The 25,116-nt window shown below is 42.2% G+C and overlaps 1 protein-coding gene across 1 annotated transcript in view; it reads right to left on the bottom strand.

The window, feature by feature from the left end:
- Positions 1 to 25,116, bottom strand: part of Ryr2 (ryanodine receptor 2) — a 593,927-nt gene that overhangs the window by 22,642 nt on the left and 546,169 nt on the right. Inside the window, 11 exon segments of the mRNA XM_028859656.2 lie at positions 2,782 to 2,915; positions 6,162 to 6,204; positions 7,565 to 7,680; positions 7,682 to 7,696; positions 9,007 to 9,228; positions 10,019 to 10,105; positions 13,242 to 13,389; positions 16,805 to 16,869; positions 18,782 to 20,079; positions 21,147 to 21,228; positions 23,072 to 23,176. Coding sequence (XP_028715489.1) covers positions 2,782 to 2,915; positions 6,162 to 6,204; positions 7,565 to 7,680; positions 7,682 to 7,696; positions 9,007 to 9,228; positions 10,019 to 10,105; positions 13,242 to 13,389; positions 16,805 to 16,869; positions 18,782 to 20,079; positions 21,147 to 21,228; positions 23,072 to 23,176 — 2,315 coding nt within the window.

The raw sequence follows: 25,116 nt of genomic DNA, 5'->3' as shown, positions 1-25,116 counted from the left end.
CTTCTTCATGTGTATGACACATTCTAAACACCACAGGGTCTCGTGTAACTCAGCCTGGCCTGGGACTTGTATAGCTCAGATTGGCCTTGAACTTCTGATCCTCTTGTCTCCATATTCTAAATTCAGGGATTATAGACATGCACTGCCATGCCTCCACACACATACACCAAACATACACACACACACACACACACACACACACACACACACACACACACGGACACACACGGACACACACACACACACACACACACGGACATACACAGACACACGGACACGGACACACAGACATACATACACAGGCAGACACATTTCACATACATACATACACACACAAACACACACGCATACACACACCACAGATACATATAGAAACACATGCATACATGCACACACACAGCATAATATGTATGTAGTTAAGAGGACCATTTGCAGGAGTCAGTTCTCTCCTTCTTCTACCATATGGGTCTGAGAGATCTAATTCAGGGTGTCAGGATGGATGGCAAGCACCTTTACCCACTGAGTCATATCACATGCTCCAAATTCACATCATTTTTAAAGACAAAGAAAACATATGATGGCTGGGTGGTGGTGGCGCATGCCTTTAACCCCAGCACTCAGGAGGCAGAGACAGGCAGATCTCTGTGAGTTCAAGGCCAGCCTGGGCTACAGAGTGAGTTCCAGGAAAGGTGCAAAGCTACACAGAGAAACCCTGTCTTGAAAAACCAAAAAAAAAAAAAAAAAAGAAAGAAAAAAGAAAAAGAAAAAGAAAAGAAAGAAAGAAAAGAAAACCTGTGATGAATGAGATAGTTAACCAAAGCATCTTTCTAATTCCAGGTGCTATATATTTCTAAGACAAAATGAGTTTTCAGAGCAATGATCTCATCTCTTACAGACTAAGACCACAAATGCACAGATAAGGTGAGCCAGGCTGGGGATACAGGTCAGTGGGGCAGCACTTGCCTCACTGCTTATCCACGAGGCCCTGGGTTTAATATCTGATGCTGCAAAACGAACCAAAAAAAAAAAAAAAAAAAAAGAAAGAAAGAAAAAGAAAAAAAAAAAAAAACAAGCAAAGCTGATTTCACAAGGAAAAGCGACCGCGTGCTTCTTCTAAAACAGTGAAGTGCTTGGGTAGTACACTGGCACCTAGGAACAATGAGTGTGCTTTAGTCAGTTGCAGAAATCCAGCTGGTCACATCTGCTAAGAGGACAGGGTCATACACATCCACTGACCCTTCATGTTGTGGGCACATGTGCCTGAGAGAGACCTGGAAGGAAACTGTCAGTCTCAAGGGAACTCGATCCAACTCCTCTGTGTCTTTCAAGGTAACAGCATGATTTTACATAAGTGCCATTTAAACAGAACTTCATTTTGAAGTATGTTTTCAAATAATAGGGCAACGTGGTGCTTTGGCACACTAATGCTTTGCCATTTAAGAACTATAACACAAAGATAGGAACTTTGGGTACATTTTAATAAAGGAACTACACATCTGTTTTCAAAGCATGTAATTTAACTTCCCTTCAAAAAAGATTCCCCCTAAAACATAATTCTATGTTGTGCTTTGCGTGTGTTTGACTTTAAGGAGGACCTGAGGTTAGAAAAGGTGACTTCAATCAAGAATGGTGGATTTTCTTGTTGCTCTTCCCTCACTGTATGTAAATAACAAGGAAGGAATCTTCAAACATTGATAGGAGCCACATCTGGTGGCTCATACCTCAAATCACAACACTCCAGAGGTGAGAGCAGGAAGGTGGTGAGTTGGAGGCCTAGGGAGCTATCAGTCAGTTTCAGGCCTTCCTGAGATATTATAATAATGAGATTCAGGTCAGCCTGGAATACATAGCAAGACACTGTCTCAATAAAAAATAAATAATAATAATAGTAGTAGTAGCAGTAGTAATAAATAGTAGTAGTAGTAAGTTAATAGTAAAATATCCCTTCATTCTAAAGCTCTAAACACTCATGTCCTAGCTAGTTTTAAGTCAACGTGGCAGAAGCTAAAGCTATCTGAAAGGAGGGAACTTCAGTTGAGGAAATGTCTCATATCTGGCTGTAGAACATTTTATTTAGTGATTGATTGGGAATACCCAGTTATGTGGGTGGTATTATCTCTGGATTGGTTGTTATGGGCTCTTTAAGAAAGCTGGGTGGTGGTAGCTCGTGGCTTTAATCCCAGCAGTCAGGAGGCAGAGGCAGGAGGATTTCTGAGGTTGAGGTCAGCCTGGTCTACGGAGTGAATTCCAGGACAGCCAAGGATACACAGAGAAACCCTGTCTCGAAAAACCCCACCCCTACCACACCCACCCACACAAAGAAAAAATGAAAGAAAGGAAGAGAGACACACAGAGAGAGATGCAGAGAGAGAGAGAGAGAGAGAGAGAGAGAGAGAGAGAGAGAGAGAGAGAGAGAGAGAGCAAACAAGCAGGCTGAGCAAGCCACAAACAAAGCAGTAAGCATGCAGCACCCCTTCATGGCCTCTGCATCAGCTCCAGCCTCCAGGTTCCTGCCATGTTTGGGTTCCTGTCCTGATTTCCTTCAATGATGAACAGGCCTATGGAAGTATAAGTCAGATAAACCCTCTCCTCCCCAACCTGATTTTTGGTCATGATGTTTCATCACTGTGATAGAAACCCTAAGAAAACCCAGAAGTATGAAAGTCAAACTTCTTTAGCACTTGCAGTTTTCCTAAGTGAGGGAAGGGAAATCAGTGAGCTAGCTAGGTCAGAAATGCACCCCTGTTCCCACCCCATCTGTGGGGCAGAAGTGTCACTCACACAGCAGACAAGGAGCTGTCTTTCTTGGGCTTCTTCTTCTCTCTCGCATCGCTGAAATCCAGTGCAGCCTTATCCATGCCCAGTAACTCACTGATTCTGTCTCGCCCATAAAACTCTCCATATTTATCCATTACCTGTGGTCAAGGGAGAAGAATGTTATTCGCCTTAACTATTAAGTACACCACTTACACATATATATCAGAGTATCAATTTCTTTCTTACCATATATTTGCTAGATTTTATTTCTAATTTTTTATTTTTATTTTTTGTTTTTTTTTTTTTCGAGACAGGGTTTCTCTGTGAGGCTTTGTGCCTTTCCTGGAACTCGCTTTGGAGACCAGGCTGGCCTCAAACTCACAGAGATCTACCTGCCTCTGCCTCCCGAGTGCTGGGATTAAAGGCGTGCACCACCACTGCCTGGCTATTGGCTAGATTTTAAAGAAAACTTAGCCATCTAGTTTACAGTCCATCTTCTGGGGTCATGTATTAAATAAATCAATAGAGCTGTGAATAACTCATCTCTGAGATTTCTCCTTCTAGTAAGGGAGGCATGGGAAAGTCTGCTCTGCAGTAAAAGAGTGAGGCAGTGGGGATGGAAGGAAAGTGACCTTCAATCTTTTTCCAGGAATTTTGTCAGATGACTTGTGACTGTCACAATGTATAAGCTTTGTACTCTATCTTATGTGACCATCATGATGTACCAGTTGTGTATTAATATTAGCAACCCATTGTACAAACGACAAAACTGAGGAGATGGAAGTCAGTGAAGGGCCATGTAAAAGGCCAAGTGTGGTAGCATGTGCCTGTAATCACAGCACTAGGAAGGCAAGACAAGTGGGACCATGAGGCTCACTGAGCAGCCAGTCAAGTCTAACCAGTGAGTCTCAGGACCCAATGAGAGACCATGTCTCAAAATAAGATGGACAGTTCCTGAGGAACAATAGCCAAGGCTGATGTAGGTTTCTACACCCATCCACACACCTGTGCACATATTCTCCCCCATACACCTGTGTACCCAAACACACATCAGCATGTATACACACACATACACACACACACACACACACACACACACACACACACACACACACACACAAATGCATAAGGGAAGGATGAACAAAGCTTGGTGCTTGGACATGGCTGGCAGCTCAGCCTAAATCCCAGCAGGTCCAACTCTGTGATGTGCTGCTCTCACCCTTAATTTCAAGTACCCATTGTGTAATGGTTCTACAGAATAGCCAAAATGGAAGGAATAGGGAAACCAAGGCAAGAAAAGCAGAATAAACCATTAATAGCAGGAAGAGGGGAAAGGAGAAAGCAAGCAAAGGAGGAGGTGCCCCAGAGACCAAGTGGGGCAACAAGAGAGAAGAAGACACGAGGAGAAAGGAAGGAAAGAACAGACAGATGGAACCCGGACAAAGTGGTTTTAAAGAAATAAAACAGGTCTCTCCAAATGCACAAAACAGGTTAAGTAAAAGAAAGCACTGAAGAAAAGCGGTAGTTAAAATGACCACAGCACAGATTTTTCAGGCTAACTAACCCAATCCGCTGCATGGATTTTCTCAGTGCTGCAGATGCCCTGTGTTGTCCTGGATGGAATTTCTACAAGGAACAGTCTCACTCTTCTCCCTAAAGGACACAGCTGGTACTGCAGTGGAGAAGCCAGGAATAATTGGTTTCTCCCCCTTTCTTGTGTGTGTGTGTGTGTGTGTGTGTGTGTGTGTGTGTGTTTGCACACCTATGGGGATAATTGCACATCTGTGAGGGTGTGTAGAGGACAGAGATCAGAGTCAGGTGGCTTCCTTAATCCCTCTCCAGCTTATTATTTGAAACAGGATCTCTCGCTGAACCTGGAACTCACCATTTCAGCGAGGCCAGCTGGCCAGGGAGTCCTCCAGACCCTCTGCTCTACGTCTCCCTGGTGCTTGGATCACAAGCATGCCCTGTGCCAGCTTGTGTTGGGGCTAGGGATACAAACTCAGGTCTTCACATCACACAGCCAACATCTGCCAACTGTGTTATCTCCCTAGTCCTGATCTTGCTATTTCTATGGCATAGATATATAGTTTTCTCTAGAGATACTTTTGGCTTAATATTTTAGAAACACCCTCTTTATTCCACTAAAAACTTCATAGGCATAAAATATTCAAAATGTCCATTTAAAATTATTTTAAAATAGTCTTTTAAAACTTTGCCCTAATTTAGATATGCATATATATGCATTAGTGTAATAAACTCAAAGTGCCAGTTCACAAGGTAACAAAAAATGCACAAAGGTACACATAACAATCAGCAAATGCAGATTCTTTCCACCAGGAGGTATGGACATACATGTGCATGCATGCATGCATGCATGTATGCATGCATGCGTGCGCGCACGCATACACACACACACACACACACACACACACACTCACACTATGCTTAATGATACAGTTGAATTACATTTAAGTTCTTAGTGTATGCTCCATCTCTGCATAAGGTGGTAAGAAAAACACTCAGTGTCTCCTTGACAACCACCTTCGGAACAACACTGAATTGATAAAGACACAAAAGATCTCTTCACACAACAGGTGCCTCTGTGCCAGTACACACCAAGCTGGCATTCACCACAAAACAATGTGTGAACTAAGCAGCTCAAAGAATCAGCAAGGAGCTGGGAGCAGTGGCTCATGCCTGGGAAGCTGAGGGAAGAAGACTGCAGTGAGTTTGAAGCCAACATGGGCTACTTGGTGCGTTCCAGGCTAGCATGGGCTACAGTTTGAAACTTTGCCTCAAAACTCCACTTAAAAAAAAAAAAAAAGCAAGAAAATAAAAAAGAGTATTTCCCAAATAGCAGCCCTCAGCATACAAACACTGTAACATACAACTTTCAACTAAACCATGAAGAGCCACGTACAGATCCTGTGTGGCAGGGAGGGCAGGGATAACCCAAGCCTCTAAACAGAGGTTCTCAACAGCAGAGCTTAGCAGCAGCCAGGGGCATGGTGTCCTCTCTCCCACCCGCCCTCACAATTAGAGCCAGATTTCTTTGTTAAAGTCTTTAAAGTTATATAAAGAAGAACAGCCTGCAGCTGACATGGGCAAACCGAACAATACCAAAGCAAGTTCCTACTGGTTCTTGTCACTGTGTACTTTTCACTGTTCCCTAAGGCATGATGGGTAAATGAACTGAGGTCTGTTTATTTAGGCACAGCATAGTATGAATGTCTTAGATGCTCTTCTGAAGATGCCTATTCGATTCTCTTGCCACTATGAAATAACAACAGCAGGCAACGGGAACACACCTCACATCCCATTCTCCATCCAAATCACATCACATTCACTGAAGTACACTTTAAGAAAAACACTGGGAATTTATTCCCCCGCAGAAACATTACCTTTCTTTTAACAAATTTATCCCAGTAGTTATTGGGAAATGACCTAAAAGACACAAAAGCAGAGAAGTAAGAGGAGTAGTACTTTTTAAATGTTTAATAACATATAATTTGAAATAAACAAAATACTGAAAATAATATTTATGAAGCTATCCTGCCATCTACTTAGAAGTACAATGAGTCACATAACCTCTCTGTTCATAATTTTTCTATAACTGTATTAAATCTCTTTTAAATAATAGCATATAAACATATCAATAAATAAATCACATTAAAATAATGTGGATAATATCTTAATATAATCATATTCACAAGTTGCATATTATATTTATCATTTGTTTGTAAGAGTGTTATATATATATCTTGTCAGTTCAGTTATTTTAAAAGTCGGAATGTCTAGAAAGTGTGGCTTTGGTGGTGGCTGAGAGGTAAAGGACTAGTCTAGCATGTTTAAGGCCCTGAGTTTAAGTCCTCCCACTCCAACAAACAACAAACTAGTAGAAGCCTATCACTGTTTTGATATAAAGTTAGAGTCTTATTCCCCAGTGGAGAACTCAAAACCTACTAGAGAAAAACTTTTAAGAATTAGCAATTCCAGTACTGGAGACATGGCTCAGCAGTAGAGTGCTGGCAGAGGAAGGTCAAGGCCTTGGATCCTACTCACCACACACAAAAACAAAACAAAACAAAAAAACTAAAAAGAATAAACAGACTCAACCATAATATAATATCTGACTCTTATGACACATAAATCCTCAAAAATATACCATCATTAATTGTCTTTGTGGAAGTTATAAGTTGGAATGGATTTATATAAGATATAGTAGCTGGTTGGTTGGTTTGTCTGTTTTTATCTTGACCTTACAGGCTAAATGATTACTGGATCTTTTTTTTTTTTTTAAGTGTTTTTTTTTTTCCCTCCTCTTACAAGTGCCATCACATTGTAAAATTTGCTAGGTTGCTGTGAGGCTATCTGGTGGTGTCTTCTGGATGTTCAGACACATTAGCAGTGTGAATTCAGTATTTTTGCCTTCAATGCTACAGCCCTTTCCTTAGTGAATAATTTCTGCTTCCTCTGCATTTGGATGAGCCGCCTCTGCATTGTGGGTTGTGAACCTGGTGCTGCACACCTCCCTGAGCCCTGGCTAATGGCTGTGCCTTCCCATCTGCACTGTGCAAATGGCCTCAAAGCGCTTTTCGATTAAGAGACTCAGAGCAGAGGGCAGAAATTGCGGCATCCATTAGCTTTGGATGGCTTTTAGTCTTTTGATTTTCTTGGCTGAATATATAACTGTTATTCACTTGGACTAAACTTTTAACAAATCTTCAGAAACTCTAGCAGAGAAGTTATTTTAACATCTTGAAATTCCTGCACCCAGAAATGCCTCTCAGAATCCCCCACTCACTGTGTGTTGATCACCAGTCTGTCCCACTGGCCTTTAATATCGTCTTCCGATGGCTGCTCTGTAATGTAAAGCCCATCAAACTCCAATTTCCGTGCCACTTCCTTCTCTCGCTTAAAAAATAACCAACGGGACCTGCAGATGGGAGTAAACATGTCAACATTCGTTTAGCTGGACTGGCAAATCTCACAGTCACTATCTTTACAAACCAGCTTTTAGGAAGAACTATTTCTCCACTTACTTGCAAGAAGGAAAAAAAATGAGTAAAAATGAATCAACCACAATCAGGTAGAAAGAAGTATCTAAGAAGGTTTTGGGAAAACAGAATATATGGGCATATGTTTTAAAGACACAAGGGTTAATACATAATTGGACTAAGGAAAGCATCCTAAATACTAAAGAGAGACAAGTAATTACAAAATATTCAACATATATTTCAATACATATTACTTTAATACATCAATACAGACATGTGAAAAAAAATCTTGGTGATTTTACTAATGTCCCTGAAAGTATGTTTTTCAATGTCTTTAATAACTCTGTGCACAGCATGCTTATATTATATAGAGGCAGATTCAAGTTTCAACATTGGCAAAAATCTTGTCAAGTATAACAATGCCTTTGTCATCTGCTGAAGATTCCCCTTTCACACAGGCAGAGGGATCTGTGCAAGCACAGACGGGAGGTGCAGACACCGAGGAAGCATACAGGAATGCTTACCCCCATGAGAAAAGAGGGACAAGAGGTAGAAAAAAAATTCCTACAGGAACATTTCACACTCTAGTCTTTTATTCCAAGCCCTAGCTTTCCAAATATCTTATGAAGCTTCATAGCCAGAGGCAAAGTGCAGTGAAATAAAGACAAAAATAAACATACTTGCACAGGCAAAGACATCCCCAAGCACCCAGAGAGACTATATTACCCTATTGATTTCTATTCACCGATGCTTACTGTTACCCCTAGCAGGGACATGGGGATAAACACAACTTATTTTCTGGATGAAACAGTAGGAACTGTGAGTCTTCTGTCATGGATGGTGAGAGATACATACCCAACAACAGAACAGTCAGGCCTCACAGCTATTTAAATGTGAGAGACTGTAGGTAATGGGCTTCACTTCTGTATGGTCAAGTTGTGAATGAAAATGTGGACTATATGAATGACTGTCAATAAGCAAAAACATACTTGCAATCAATGGCTGATCAATGGACTTAGAAAGGTCAGGCCCCTCCAGTCCTAGCTTCAGAGATAGAAGCCTATGACCACAGTTTGCTCTTCTGCCCTTAGACAATCATTTCCCTCGACCTGCTTCTTTCTCCAGCCTCAGAGGTGCGGGGCCTTAGAGCATCTCAAATAAACACCACAGATTCCATCTCAGTACTCGCCTCCCCAGGAATCCAATCTACAAACAGACATTCTAAATGCACAGGTACTTGGGGACTTACTTTCAAGCAGTAGTATCCAATGATGCAAAAGAAAGAGATGACAGTGTGCAAGATGGCTAAGATGCGCAGGGTGGGTTCCATGTAGCCACTGCTCTCCTCGAGGACATAGTGCACTGCAATGATTCTGTGTGGGTTGCTGTCCAGGCTGGTGGTCACTTTGGCAGTGTCGCCGGAGCTTCGGGCAGGCAGCTCCTTTCCTTCAACCACAGAAGAAGTGGAGACCTGATGCAAACCATTTAAAATACAGTCAGTTCACTGTGTGTCACATCACCACAAAAGGAGGAAATGGAAATGCAGCCGAAAGCGAAGTCAGCACATGATGGTATCATGGAAAGACTAACAGGAAAGGATAAAGAGACATCTCTTCCAATGGCAAATACAAGTAACAGGTACGCTTCTAAAATTCATGCTGGGGGAATGAGAGATAGCTCAGTAGGGAAAAGTGCTTGCTGCCAAGTTTGATGACCCGAGTCCAATCTCCAGGAGTGACAGGATGAAAGGAGAGAACCCACTCTCGCAAGGTTTTCTTTGACCTCCACATGCACACAATGACACTCTTGCATGCACACACACAAAATAAATGCTGGTATTTTTAAGTTTGTGCTAATCCAACCAAAGTTACAAGGATTCTAGTCTTCAGGAAAACACTAGATATTTTTCTTCTCAGTTATCCAAATAATTTCATGTGAGGGAGGTTGTGTCACATCCAGGCATCATAACAAGTAAGAAATTCAGCTGAATCATCCTAGGAACATTGGTGGTGAACCCTCTATAACACCCAGTCCTCTTCAGTGGCAGTCAGCTGAGGTCCCTCCTATTATTCCAGAAATGCATGCACCCTGCCTTCCTGAGCATCTGTGGTGGGACAGGGCTTTGGTCTCTCTTTTGTTAAGGTACAGTTTAGAATTGGTATAAATGTGCTCCCTTGCAGCTCACAGGGCAATCTATCCACTGGTATCAGTCACTTCGGACTTTTAGAATGGTCTCTAACCTCAGGGACACACGTACATACCTTGTAGAAGAGCAGGATGAAATTGATAGCGAAGGCAACAAACAAGGCCAGCATTCTCATGTTGTAAAAGTTGCGAGCAAAATAGTTCTGAAGGGGGAAAGGGTAAGAACAGGCCAGCCAGTAAGAGATCAGAAATTTGCAAACATTTTAAACAAATCTCCATTCATTTACTCTAAACCACAGATTGGGAGCCTGTTGTGTCCTTGGTATTAGAGACAAAAAGCAAAGGACAAAGTTTCTACCACCAAGGAGGAGACAGCTAATAATAACCACACCCTCAGATACAAAGTATCATTCAAGAACTCCAAGTGACATATTGATACATAGGTGAGGGCTTAGGGAATGGGTAGAAGTTTGGATAGGTGGCTTGGAAAGGCTATTTTAGGAGGTGAGCTTGAGCACTGGCCCAGGGGTGGCAAAGGAGCTAACTGAGCCATAGGAGGAAGGTGTATTTGAGCCATGGACAGTGAAGACTAGGCCTTGAATTAAGAGTAATGCTGTGGGGCTGGAGAGAGGGTTAAGAGCATTTACTGCTTTTTCAGAGGATCTGGGTTCAGTTTCTAGCACCCACATAGAAAATTCACAACTATCTGTAACTCCAATTATGGGAAAATCTGATGCCCTCTTCTGGCCTCCACAGGTACAACATGCAAGTGGTATACATATGTACACACAGGCAAACAGAAAATATTTAAAATATTTTTAAAAAGGGTAATAGTGTGTGTGTGTGTGTGTGTGTGTGTGTGTGTGTGTGTGTGTGTGTGAATGTGCTTGAGCCCTAGAGAGAAGCAAGGAGAGGGAAGAAGTGGGCTCTGGTAGGTGAACAGGGGCTGAGTTCTGAAGGCTTCTGTTGAATATTTCAGTTGTCTCTTACAATAACCTGATTCAAAGACCTCTGAACCTCTAGGACTACATTGCAGGGATATCTGTCCCAATATTTCCTGGATTTTAATGAATGACCTAATTTTTCCAGGAACACACCTTGTCTCTTCTGTAATGTGAGCATAACAACAGAACCAGCTTCCTACCTTTGCTATGAGAAAATATGAGAAAATCCAGTTACTCATTTTAATATGCTATTAGTAATTATATATGATACTTCATATGTTGTCACTGTTAAAGCTGATATTTTATTCTAGATGGTTGAGATGCTGGTGGAGAACTAAAGAGGACAGGATGCACCTAGATGATGACTTAGAAATTCCTCTGTGGAGACAGTAGAAGCAACAGGGACTGCTTAGTAGGCATGAATATGCAAGAAGAGATGATGTTGGCAGTGGGCTGGTCTCCATGGCAACTGTGGACAAGGAAAGAAGTGGGTAGGCCATTGAGGTACTTTGAAGGAAGAGCTGGGGCTGAATTTTGGCTTCTTGTTGTTGCTGCTGTATTGTGTTAGAGGTAAAAGAGGAAGGACTCAATCATGAGCAACTAGATGAGTGTTTGGTATGGTATATTGATTCAGGAGAAACCAAAACAACCTCATACAAGCAGATGTAAGGGAAGAGGCCACACTGAAGGCAACTATTTGTTATAACATGAAATGAGCTTTAGAGGGATAAAGCCTAACCATAGCAACAATGCCTCTCATTAACCTCTCCATGAACATGCCTCTCACTGTTGGGGTCTTTACCCTACAATGGATCTGGCTTCACTGCCACACCTAGTCACACTAAGACTGAATAACACACTGGGCCTGGGCCAGCTATACTGTCTCTCCTGGAAAGGAAAACAACAGGTCACAGAGACTGAGTTGTCTAACTGTGACTGTAGGATGGAGACAGTCAGAAAGACACAGAGGACAGAGATCTGTGGAGGGCACTATAGCCATGACTGGTCTTATGTGTGCAAACTGGTAAGCATATGCCAAAGCCACCAAGAGAATCAGGAAAGTGGAAAAGTTACACAGAGACAAAGAGCATAGGAACCCTGAGCAGAGTTGGACGGACAAGCTCAGTTTCTTTCCTTATCCAGCTGCAGAAGCAGGCTCTTCAGGACTCACAGGCTGCTAGAGGGCACTACAGCACCTACCCAGCCTGCTGCCGCCATGGCAACCACTGATGCATATCAAATTAACAATTATACAGAGTTATCTCAAGAACCTTCATGTTCAGTGGACTCTGTCACAAACATTACAGAAAAAATACAAGACTGGGGGAAAACTTCCATAAAACTCTTTGAAGAACTATCTTCTTTCTCTCCATTTCTCCATTTTCTTTACTTGTCTGTAAAGGATAACTTTGAATTGTTATCACCAAAAAGCTGACTCATTAAGTTTATATTTATAAAAATATATTTATATTTTACTTATATGTCTATACATATTTCTTTTTAGTAAAAGGTGGGATGATACTCATTTGGTTTGACGGCAGAACCCAAGGGGCCTTGAAAATATACCTAATGAGTTCTAAAGTATTTGTGGGAAGACCTACCATGATGTCTGTTATTCAGTCAAAGGATGTCAAGACAATGTGAATATATGTAGTGGCTTTGGGGATGTCAGACCATGTGAAGATGTGTAGAGGTCATGGGGTATGTGGCAGCATAAATTATGTAGAAGAAACAGTGATTTCAAAAAAGGCATTTACCCTAAAAAAAAAGACAAATACACTGGGCTGTAGAGATGACTTAGCAATTAAGAGCACTGACTGCTCTTGCAGAGGACCTAGGTTTGGTGTCCAGCACCTACGTGGTAGCACACAGCTGTCTGTAACTCCAGGTCTAGGGTATCAGATGCCCTGTTCTGGCCCCTCAGGCACTGTATACACAGGGTACACATCGATGCCTGCAGACACTTACATGTACACATAAAGATAAACAAACCATTTTAAAATTCAAATACACTAAAGTAAGTAGATAAAATATCTCCTTAGCCCCTGGTTCTGAAGACCCTGTTTTCATAAATCAAACCAATTGCAAAGAAAAAAGATACTTGGATAACAATGTCTGTCTTATATGGATATAGACTTTTTTCTTGCCATTATTCCCTAAATAATACACTATAACAAACATTTACATAACAGTCACATTGCATTAGAGACCGTAAATAATCTAGATAGGTCAAAATACACAGAAGGACATGTGCTGTTTACATACAAACATTCCATCATTCTTATATGAGGGGTTTTATTCTCAGATGTGGGTGGTAGAAGGGATTTTTGGGACCAACTGCTGCACATAGCCAGGGACAATCACTCAGTCCTAAAAGTCATCCCCAAAGTCTCACCAGCAGCTTCTGCTGATAGGCTATGATTTTCTTCCAGAACGCCGACTCTGGCACCTCAGGTTCCCCGTATCGATGTGTGTGTAGCTGCCTCAACTTCTGTTTGCCTTTATCGTCTTTGGCTTTTTCTTCTTTTTCTCCATCTTCCCCCCTGTGAAAACAAAGAAAGCATAAGCTGTCTAGAAAGTGAAGAGCCAAGCGGGTACTCTGCAAAATACGAAGTAAGCAAATAAATCACAATATCTGCTTAGAAACTAAGTTCTGTATATATGTATATGTGTGTGTGTGTTCATGTATAAGCGTTGTGTGTGTGTGTGTGTGTGTGTGTGTGTGTGTGTGTGTGTGTGTAAATGTAGAAGCCAGAAAACAACCTTGAGCATCCTTCTTCCTTGGGCATTATCCACCTCATTTTGTGTGACAGACTCTTGGTCTGGTGTACCTATTAGGTTAGGCTGGCTAGCTAGCAAGTCCCAGGGATTTGACTGTTTCTACCTCCCTAGTGCTGGGATTACAAGAGCAGGGCATTATGCAGCCTTTTATGTGGGCTTTTGGGATCAAACTCAGGCTCAGGTGTAAGATGAATTGCTAAATGGCCTTATTAATAAAAAAACCCAGAGCCAGATATTGGGGTGAAAACTGAGATATCAGAGAAATAGAACAAGTCACAGCCAACCTCATCTCACCAACTCCTCAGCTGATCCTGTTTCCACGAATCCTCAGACTGAAAGCCTCTGAGTCCTCACCCATGAGCGGCTCGGTTGAACTGCCTCTAAAACGCCTCTAGTTCATGGTCCTCACACCTTATATACCTTTCTGCTTCCTGCCATCACTTCCTGGGATTAAAGGCATGTGTCCTTCCCAAACAAAGACATGAGATCTCAAGTGCTGGGATTAAAGGCGTGTGCCACCACTGCCTGACTCTGTTCCCAGTGTGGCCTTGAACTCACAGAGATCCAGATGGATCTCTGCCTCCCAAGTGATAGGATTAAAGGCATGTGCACCATTGCCTGACCTTTATGTTTACTATAGTGGCTGGCTTTTTTCTCTGATCCTCAGATAAACTTTATTGGGGTGCACAAAGAAAATATCATCACACTCATGTACTCATGTAGCAAGATCTTTATGAACTGAGCTATCCCCTTAGCTCCCAAACTAATATCTGCTCCAATGAATCATAGCATTCCAGATTTTAGACTGAGGAAAAGGATTTCCTACCTTCCCCACAGTTGAATGATTCTGTGGAATTTAAATCAAAGGGACATTTTTCAGGCTGGAAAACTTTTTGTATCCATATCTTAGCAGATTCTCTTGTATAATAAAATATTTGGTTGCAAAATGGTACAACAACAAAGACATTTCTTGGCCCCCCCTTTCAACACGTCTTACTTTTAAAAAATACTTTTGTGGCCCAAAACTAAGGCCTCATGCATGCCAGGCAAGCAATCCGCCATGAAGTTACATCCCCAGACCTCCTTTTCACTATTTAATTTGAGCCAGGGTCTCACTAAGTTGCCTAGGCTGGCCTTGAACTTCCTCTGTAGAACCCAAGCCAGTCTTGAACTTGCAGTCTTCCTGCCCTAGCCTCTCGCAAGTAGCCATGTTATCAGTACTGCACTGCCAGGCCTAGCAACACACCTTGCTTTAAATTTTGATTATTAAAATCATAATTCATTTTATATTTAATTACACTTGATCTCAGCTCAAAGGCTGAGAGGTGATTGTTTTATGGGGGTAGGAGGGCATAGCACTAGTGAAGACCAGAGGACAACTTGTAGAACTTGGTTCTAACCTCCTACCATGTAGATTCTGGGGATCAAACTCAAGTCCTCAGGCTTGGCAGCAAAAACCTTTACCAGCTGAGCCATCTTACTGGTGAATAATTCAATTTTTAACAATCTCCAGCCATTGACACCTAAAATCAAAGTCCTGGACATTTGGTTTTTCTCACATAAAAAGGACACTGATACAGATAATCACACTTACCTAATGCTATTAAGGAAAATATATTAATTTTAATATTGATATAATTACATTGTTATATTAATTCTAGATAATAATGGAATTAGAACTAGAAGTTTAATACTTTTTAAGAATTAGAGTTATTTATTTAAGTTGTCTGTGTACTTGCAAATGTGTGGGGTTCAGAGGCCAAGTTGAGGATGTTAGTTGCCTTCTTCCATCATGTGGGTCCTGGGGATCAAACTCAGGTCACCAGACTTGGCAACAAGCACATTTACCTGCTGAACCATCTCTCTGGTCCCAGAATTAGAAGTCTATATAAGAAATGCTTTAAATGTGAAGTAAGAATCTTTTGTGTAAGGGCATAGATGCTACATCACGCTCACACTAAGTCTAGCCAACGATATACTTCACATCAGGTAAGACCTGCATGCCTACTGTACCCCATCATAAGTGCCACCTTTTCTATTCTAATGTCATTTATCTAGTGACATTTACAACAGATCCAAGATCTAAGACAATGAAAACAGGCTAATGAAATAGTAAAATAATGTGGGAAAGTGGCTGCTCTGTTAGAACGGTAGTGAGACAGGAACCTAAGACTTTAACTTTTCTTAGCTTTTTCTAGATGAGCCTATAAGATTACATAAACTTGGGGCAAGATAAGGGTTTTCTACACTATTGATGCAAAGCTGTTATGGAGGAGTTTGGTATTTCCCATGCTGTATGCCGTACTCTTCATTACCTACCTCTGCATCTATAATAGGGCTCCACAACACCAGGTGTGCTCATGAAGATGAAGACCTCTAGGCCCATTCCAGAACATGGAGGTGTGTGTGTGTGTGTGTGTGTGTGTGTGTGTGTGTGTGTGTGTGTGTGTATCAGTCTGTCTGTCTGTCTATGTGTAAGCAGGTGGGGTGTGACCCAGGAATCTGTACTGTGTGCTTCTGAGTAGGTGGCTGCATGTGTGTTTTCTTATAGGCCACAAGATAACCTCAGCTGTCATTCTTCAGGAGCCATCTACCAGTATTTTCTGAACAAAATCTCTTCCTGGCCTGGAGCTCTCTAATTAGGCTAACTTGGCTCCCCAGTGAATTACAAATCTGCACCTCACACCAGGGATTTTATGTGGGCTCTGGGGATTGAACTCAGGTCTTCATGCTTCTGCAGCAAACACTTGACTCTCTAAGCTACCTCTCTAGCATGGAATCCTCAATTTTTAACAATGTCTAGGAGATTTCTAAGCATGCGGCCTCAGACAATGCTCAGAGGGATACCGCTCCAGAACACACTAAGCTGCTGAATTGCCACATTGGTTTCTTCCCATTTTTAAAAGGACAAACATTCACACATAAGCTTTATCCATCAGTCCTTTCAGAGAGACATTGTGGTCTCTTCCAATAAGGGAGAAGCACACACAGGGACTGCCCATAGAAAGAGGAGAATCCAGGTGGCCCTACATAGAGTAAGGTTCTGGTTTCCACATAGATGTGAGACTGGATCACGTGATGCCTTTGCAGGGCAAGAGTCTCTATCCAAGCTCCCAAAGAGCAGGGGCCAAGCCAAGAGGTTCAGGGACATGGAGGAAAGCATGTGGCAATACATACTCAGCCTTCTCAGGTTCAGACTTGGTTTCTTCTTTTTCTTCCTTCTCTTCTTTTGCCTTCTGCTCCTTGAACATGTCAATAGGGAACAGAAAAACAGGATTATAATTATTATTATTGTAGGTGCATGTGTGTGGGTGCCTGAGCTATCAGCCGAGCATTTTTATCAATATTAAGTCTCCTTGTGGGTTATTTGGGAACTGGCGGGTAAAGAAAAGTCCACCTACACTTGTGTCTGCAGGTGGGTGTGTGCATGTGTGGCCATGCATATGGAGATCAGAGGACAACCTACGTCACCACTCCTCATAGGCCATACACCTTGTTTGTTTCGTTTTGTTTTGTTTTTGAGACAGGACTTCTTTGGTAAGAGATTCTTCAATTAGGCTAGCCTGGCTAGCTAGTGAGCTCCAGGGACCAGCCCGTTTTGCCTCTCTTGAGCTGAGATTATGAGCCTGTACTACTACACTGGCCTTTTCTTTTAAAAATGTAGGTTCCAGGCTGGAGAGATGGCTCAGAGGTTAAGAGCACTGCTTGTTCTTCCAAAGGTCCTGAGTTCAATTCCCAGCAACCACATGGTGGCTCACAACCATCTGTAGTGAGATCTGGCGCCCTCTTCTGGCCTGCAGGGGTGTGTGCAGACAGAACACGGTATACATAATAAATAATAATAAAAAAAATGTAGGTTCCTTGGATTGAACTCTAGGCCTCATGCTTACAGAGTATCATACTTAGATTTCTATTGTGATAAAACACTATAATCAAAAGCATCTTGGGGAGGAAAGGGTTTACAGTCCATCACTAAGGGAAGTCAGGCAGGAACTGAAGCAGAAGCTGTGGCAGAATGCTGCTACTTGGCCTCTTCTTCATGGTTTTCTCAGCCTGCTTTCTTCTACAACCCAAAACTATCAACCCAGATGTGGTACTGCCCACAGTGGCCTGGACCCTCCCACATCAATCATTAATCAAGAAAATACCTGACATTCTCACTTAAAAGCCAGTCTTAGGGAAGGTATTTCTCTATTGAGAATTCCTCTTCTCAAATGACTCTAGCTTGTATCAACTGAACAAAAAAAGTAACCAAGATAAAAGCAAGCACTATGGTGACAGAGACTTTCTCAGTTCTCTAAGCAGGATTCTATGTCACCTGAGTGCCCTTGGGGATCTGTGCAGCCACCTGCCAATTCATAATCCACACGGGAGATTGTTGTGCTTACACTGAGATAGAAGTTCCATGCCCCCTCCCAGCCCCCACTTTTTATGCACACCATCGTCTCCAAAAGCAGTGGATTAAAAACTCTCTAGGCTCCTTTCCGGTGGCTTTTCCCATTTCAGAAACAACCTGCTTTATCTTATCTATCTGCTCAAATCTTCTTTCTCTTTCAAGGTCAATTTAAGTCTTACTGTTTAGTATCATCTAAGTACTGGCCTTTGAATTATTTCAGCACACAGAACTCCACCCACTGGCAAACCTTTTAGCTTTGAACTTCTCATTCCCTCAGTGTTCTCAGACACTTGGAAAATAGGCACAAAGATTTGGGTATGGAAAGATGGTCCAGCTGACCATCACAGCAGGCTCTCATTGCCTACAAAGCATACAAATTAAGTTTCTCATAACAAATCACACAGATTCTTTCCAGGTCTAGTTTTGCCTTACAAAGGTCATTTTTCCCAGAAATTAAAGTTGAGAGCAAGAGAGAGAAAGAGTGTGTGAGAGAGCAAAGGAGTGAGAGAGGGCAAGAGAGGATGTGTGCATAAGAGTGAGAAAAAGTCAAAGAGCATGTATGCTCAAGTGGGGGAGGAAAGAGAGGGTAGGAGGAGGGAGGGGGAGGGAAGGAAACACAGACAGCTAGACAGAGCAAGTAAGAGAGAGCATGTGCATATGAGCCAGAGAGAGCCAGAGCACATGCATGCACCAAGTGGGGGTGGGGGGTTAGATGGGGTGCTTCATGGCATTAATAGCGATAACTTCAAGGGAAGTACCTGTAACTTTTCTTGTACCTCAGGGACAGGGATGGGGTTGGTCATAAGGTCACTGAGGCCGGCGTTTGGATTGTGAGGAATTAGTTTGTACTGCCCTCCTTCCCTCTTCAGATCCAAGCCAAATATGTCTGAAAGAAGGTCACTTTCCTCCGTCAGTTCCTTTAAGTCCGTCAGGTCTTCAGAGGGCAGAGCTGACTCTAACGGCTTCCTCTCTCCCTCTTCTTCATCTCCTCGCACCTCATCCTGAGTGGGGTCTGGCATGTTGGCTAGAAGCTCTGCCACTTTAATTTTCTTAGCACCTTCCACCAGGCTCCCCCCAAGCAGCAGGCTGGAAACAATGCGAAAAAAGCCCCTGCAGACACTGGCCACGAAGTGTAAGAGGGTCACAAACACACTCCAGTAGGACGAGAAGAAGGCTGTGACCATGTCCTTCACTGTCATCTTTTTCATTCTCTTCATCTGCTTCTTTAGGCTTTTCAGGCTGAGCATCCTAACGAGGGTTAGGACATTGTACCTGAGAGCCAACAGGGCTGACTGGATGGTGAGGAGGGAGAAGAAGCCCATCCGTGGGCCCTGCTCTTCAGGCCTCTCCTTCTCACTCTCTTCTTTATTTGCTGACCTCTCATTTAGATCAGACTCTGAGATCTGAGCTGCCAGCTGCATCTCAAAGATGGTGTCCTCACAGAAGTTCACAAACAGCTCCATCTTCTCCTTCTCCCCACCCTCATTGACCACATCGAATATAAACTGCCTTTTGGACTCCTTGACCTGTGGTTTCTCCCACTGGGTTCGGCTGGACTCGCTGATCTCAAAATAGACCCTCTCGATACGCTTGGCACTGCCCATGATCTCAATGCGACCCAGGAACGGTTGGAAGTAGTTGAGGACACTCTCTGCTAACTCCAAGAAGGTCTGCAGTCTCGTATCATTGGGCATGTGCTCTGAGAGGTTGGTCAGCAGGACAGCAACATTGAAGCCAATGTCCTTTGCAGGCTCATGAAACCTTTTGACAAACTCTTCATAGTCCAGTGTCTCATTTTCATCTGTCTCTGCACAGGACAGCAGAAACTCAGTCTCTGACTGGGTGTAGTGCTTATGGCTCTCCATGGCTTTGTGGAAGTCTCTCTTGGAAATGACCCCTTTGCCATCAGGGTCATACTCCTTAAATGTGTCAGAGGACGTCAAGTCCTTTAGTTTCAAAAACATATCAAAGAACTTGAGGATCATCTCCACATTGTTAGATGACTCCACAAGCATGTCCACCATCTGTTTGCCTATCGTTCCGTTCACAACGTTACCTGGTGGAAAAGCATGTGTAGTTGTTTAAAAATGAGCATTTTTTTTTTTTTACGAAACTTGTACCTACAGACAAAATAATCATACAAACCTGGACTTAAACATGAACCGAATTCATTGATTTAAATTTTCTCCTAATGTATGAGGCCTTGAGAGCAGATGGATAATTATTTCTAAACTAACATCTCAAAAAGTGATTATAGAAATACTGGAAAAGCTGTATTTTCAAAGTAATTAGGTTCCACGCATTAAATAATATTTCTGGGCCAGCGAGATGGTGCATCAGAAAAGGGCACTTACTGCTATGACTGACAACTTAGGTTCCCTCTCTCTCCCTCCTCCTCTTCCCCCTCCCTCTCTCGCTCTTCCTCCCCCCTCATTTCTAATTTACAATAGAAACCATTATCCTGTATCTCTCCATGGTCCAGGGTTTGGAGTTAGAAAAGGGTAGATTACTGCCAAGCCTCAGAAAACAAGGTTTTTTTGTAAATTGCTGACTCACAGAAGGCTGTATTCCTAAAACAGGGACTTCTATGAACCCCAAAACAAACAATGCTATGCCCAGCAAGGGGGCTGTAACATCTGTTTCTGGAGTAGACACATATGGTGAGGAGCCTGAGGTGGGCTTCTGGGAATACCCCTGAGGAATTCTCTTAATTATGTTGATTGGTGTTGGAAAACCCATCTTACTTGTGGGCAAGACCATCCTCTGGGCAGGGGATCCTGGACTGTATAAACTGGAGAAAGGACCTGAGCACTAGCAAGCATTCATTGCTCTCTGCTCTCTGATTATGAATACAACATAACCAGCTGCTTCAGTCTCCTTCTGCCTTAGTTTCTCCACTAGGATAGAATGTGCCACTGAAACAACCATTTCTCTATCAAGTTGCTTTTATCAGGAAGTTTCATCATAGCCACAAGAAGAGAAACTAAGACACCCAGCAATGCATCCGAGTAGCTGGGCATTGCTTCACAGCATTATGCCTTGCTCCACAGTGATGCCAAACACAAGCACAAATTTGTCCAACAAGAATAAAAGAGAACTTGAAAGGACACACTAAAGCCCTACCTTCTAGCATGGACAGCAGCATGACCACCATGTCCTTCTGAAGATCCATTAGTTCTTTCAAGAGCTCGATTTGGCTGGAATCCTAAAAAAATTAATATATTACATTTGAGATAAGGAGAAGAACACATGGCCAGATCACATCTGTCCTCACAGGAAATTTCTTGGTTGCCAACACTAAGCCCTTTAAGGCATCACAGAACTACTGGATGTCAAATCTAAACACATGGCTTGCTAAAATCAGACATACTGATGAAGTAAAGAACCTTTACTGCTCACTTTTGATGTATGTTTGCTGAAGTGCCTTTAAGGACATGTGCCCAACAGGTATGTGGAGGAACCTAAGTCCTGAGAGACATGCTAATTCTAGGCAAAATTCAGCTGTTTCTGCATACTGGACACAGTTTTTACTTGAAAAGACTGTATTTTCCATTCTCTCTGACTCCTTTTTTCTTATTCTTTTTTTTACACATATTTACTTATTTTGAGAGAGTGTGTAGCACGTATGTATGTACACGAATGCATATGTGCATGCTCAGGTGCCACTGCAAGCTTATGGTGGCCATAGGACAATTTACAGGGAGTGGCTCTCTCCGTCCACTATGTGGGTTCTGGGGATCAAACTCGGTCTCCAGGCTTGGCAGCTAGTGCCTTCACCTTCTGATCACCTTTCTTCTGACTAACTCTTGCATTCCTTTTTCTATCATGTGGCAGACACCCATTTCCAACAGGTGTGTCAGGTCTTTTGATACCACCAAGATGCCCTGAACCAGAGGCCCATTTACCCAGGGATGGTATTAATTTTTTTCTAGCCATGCATATTCGGTTTGAAATGAAACAGGCATGGTAGTAGGGAAGCAGGAAGCTAATGCTTCCAACAGACTTTGTTAATTAATATCAAAGCATGTTCCTTGTTTGTCTTTACAACCATTATCTCTTCTTTGACTTTCAAAAAGTTAACGTTCCTAGTATTGAGCCAATGTCATCTTCACTTGGTGTGTGAACTTGTAAGGACTTACTCTCCTTAACAAATTTATCACAGGTTTCAAATCCCTTTTCCATGTCCGTGAGTGGGAAGAAAATTCCCAATGAACCAAGAGCAGAGAATGGGTCAGAAGGCTGTGAAATGATAATGGCTGCTTCATAACCTTTGTTCTCCCTCTGTGCTAACCTTACATGAAGTGCTCTGGGTTTTGGTCTTGATGGGTGCTCTGCAGTAATGTGTTTGCCCTAGGTTTGTGGGAACTCTTTAGTTGTGCTGATTTTATGAATTTTCCATATCACATGTGGGAGCCTTCAGTAGTCTAGCTGTCCCAAAGAAAGTCGTCCAGTGGGTTCTCTGATGATGCAGTTGCTTCTGACTCACTCATCATCTGATAGGTTCACCCAACTCATTGGTTCACCCAAGTTGGACTCGGACAAAATCCTTCCTTTGGTCCAAAAGCTGGTGCCCTCTCCATTAGAGGGATAAGATGTTTTTTTTATTAAAATATCTGACATACAGGATAAAGAAATGACTCAATGGTTAAGGCCATTTACTGCTCTTGCAAGGGACCTGAGTTTAGTTCCCAGCATCTACATTAGGTGTCTTACTACCATCTAAAACTCTTGCTCCACAGGAGCCAATGCTTTCTTCTGTCCTTTATGTATGCCTTCAATTACATGTGACATACACACACTTAAAAATAAATCTTTAAGAAACCATCTACCTTAACTATGTGATATTTTGTGAACTCGTTATAATAAAGTGATTTACTTAAAAATATAATAAAGAAATAAAAATTGAAAAAATAAAATATTTGACATAGAGTAAAAGACCCATAGGTAAGTGATGTAGAAGAGATAATATCAAAACATAAGGATGCATGTGTAGTTGCTAGTGGTTACAGTCCATGTTGTACCCACTCCGTTAAAGACTGCTGACTTACCTGAGACAACTTCATCTGCATGTGGGCGAATACATGCAGGAAGCCCACAACAGCATCCCACAGCCTGCTGTGTGCCAAGCTCTGCTGGTTTCCAGTACAAGGACCCTGCAGCATGAACAGAGGGACAGTGATCATTTAGAATTATTTATTTGACTAAGTAAATTTTAAGGAAAGAAAAAAAATAATTCCCTGTTTATATATCTTATTGCCAGCTTCTTATCTATAAAGAGAGGCATAAAATAAACGAGACATGGTAGGAATACGGTGCCCTTGACAGTGAGTGTTCTTCCTGGGACTGTCTGGATAAGTGTCCCTAAGAACTTCTCAGGTATTTTGATGCATTGATTCTATATATAGATGAAAACACTGGAGATCCTGATTATTTCATCTGTTTAGGAAAAGGGGGGGATACCGATGGTTTGGTCGCTTAGTCAAATCAATAGTCACTACCTTGTGTAAAAAGAGTATGTAAAACAAGTGTGGTAGCACAGGCCTGTGAAACCAGCAACAGAGAGGAGTTCAAGGTCATCTTGGGCTACCACACTTATACACTAAGTAGCTAGAGACTCACCTGAGCTACACGAGACACTTTTTCAAAAAACAAAAACAACAAAAATACGAGAATACGCTTAGGAGAAGAAGAAATCTTTTCGTATTCCTAAGTCGTAACATGGATATAATATTCACATAAAGGAAACAACCCCTCTTTGATATTTCAGTTGTACAATTACTTAGCAAACGGTGTAACTCCTGACAATTTAAAAATTAATACTTGATCATTAATTTCATAAATCTTGAATCCAAGAATCTTGACTCTGTTAAAATAATTTATTGGAAAGCTATTGCCTGAAAGAGCTCTAGCTTTGGACTCCCTCATAAGCCAAACCAAGCCACATCATTGTAAACATGAGCTCAAGAGTCAGGGACAGACAAGGAACCTCTAATTAGAAGCCTTATTATTCAGCCAATCATATATTAGGTATACATAACAAGTAGTTTCTTAAATACATGTTACATATTAGATGCATTATTTAAAACATTATTACTCTCCAAAACACAGGATAAACATCCTCCCACCCTGCCCCCTGGTGGAGCACTGAGTCACTTGCAGGCTGGCTGAGCCTGATTTATAAAGAGGTAACTTACTGAACTCACAAGTAATCCTCACAAAGTGAATTCAATGATTGTTAAAATAAACTCTTAAATTTTAATGTCAGGCCAGGGAGATGGATCAATGGATAAAAAGCGCTTGTGTAAGCCTGATGAGATGAATTCAATCCCTATGACCCTCATTAAAAAAAAAAAAGCCAGATTCAGTGGTGCACATCTGTTATGCCCATCCTCCTACATTGAGGGGTGTGGCGGTTTGAATAGGTATGGCTCCTATAGACTCGTGTGTGTGTGTGTGTGTGTGTGTGTGTGTGTGTGTGTGTGTGTGTGTGTGTGTGTTGGAATACTTGGTCCATAGGGAGTGGCACTATTAGGAGGTGTAGCCTTGTTTGAGGGAGTGTGTCACTGTGGGGCCAGGCTTTGAGGTCTCATATGCTCAAGCTACACTCACTGTGGCATGCAGTCTCCTTATGCTGCCTGCAGATCAAGATAAAGAACTCTCAGCTCCTTTTCCAGCACCATGTCAGCTTGCACACCACTGTGCATCTCACCATGATGCTAATGGAATAAACCTCTGAACCTGTAAGCCAGCCCCAACTAAGTGTTTTCCTTTATAAGAGTTGTTGTGGTCATGGTGTTTCTTCAAAGCAAATAAAACCCTAACTAAGACAAGATGGGAGGTGGAGACAGGAGGATTGTAGAAAAGCTTGCAGGCCAGACTGAAGTACCTTACTCAGGAACAGAAACAAGAGACAGGGCCTGAACAAGATGTAAGGCAAGGACTAATTCCTGAAATACGTCCTTTGGCATCCACACATGTGCCTTAGCATATGTGTGCCTTCTCTTCCCCTTCCCATCTCTCTGTACTTGCCCTGCTTATGGCCATGGTAGCTTCTGGCCTCAGAACAATGGATCTGTAGGATTTCAGTGCTATG

This window comes from Peromyscus leucopus, chromosome 5 (genome assembly GCF_004664715.2).
Source record: "Peromyscus leucopus breed LL Stock chromosome 5, UCI_PerLeu_2.1, whole genome shotgun sequence".
Taxonomy (NCBI): Eukaryota; Metazoa; Chordata; class Mammalia; order Rodentia; family Cricetidae; genus Peromyscus; species Peromyscus leucopus.
Note: the sequence above shows the minus strand (reverse complement) of the source record. Positions and strands in the feature narration are given on the sequence as shown.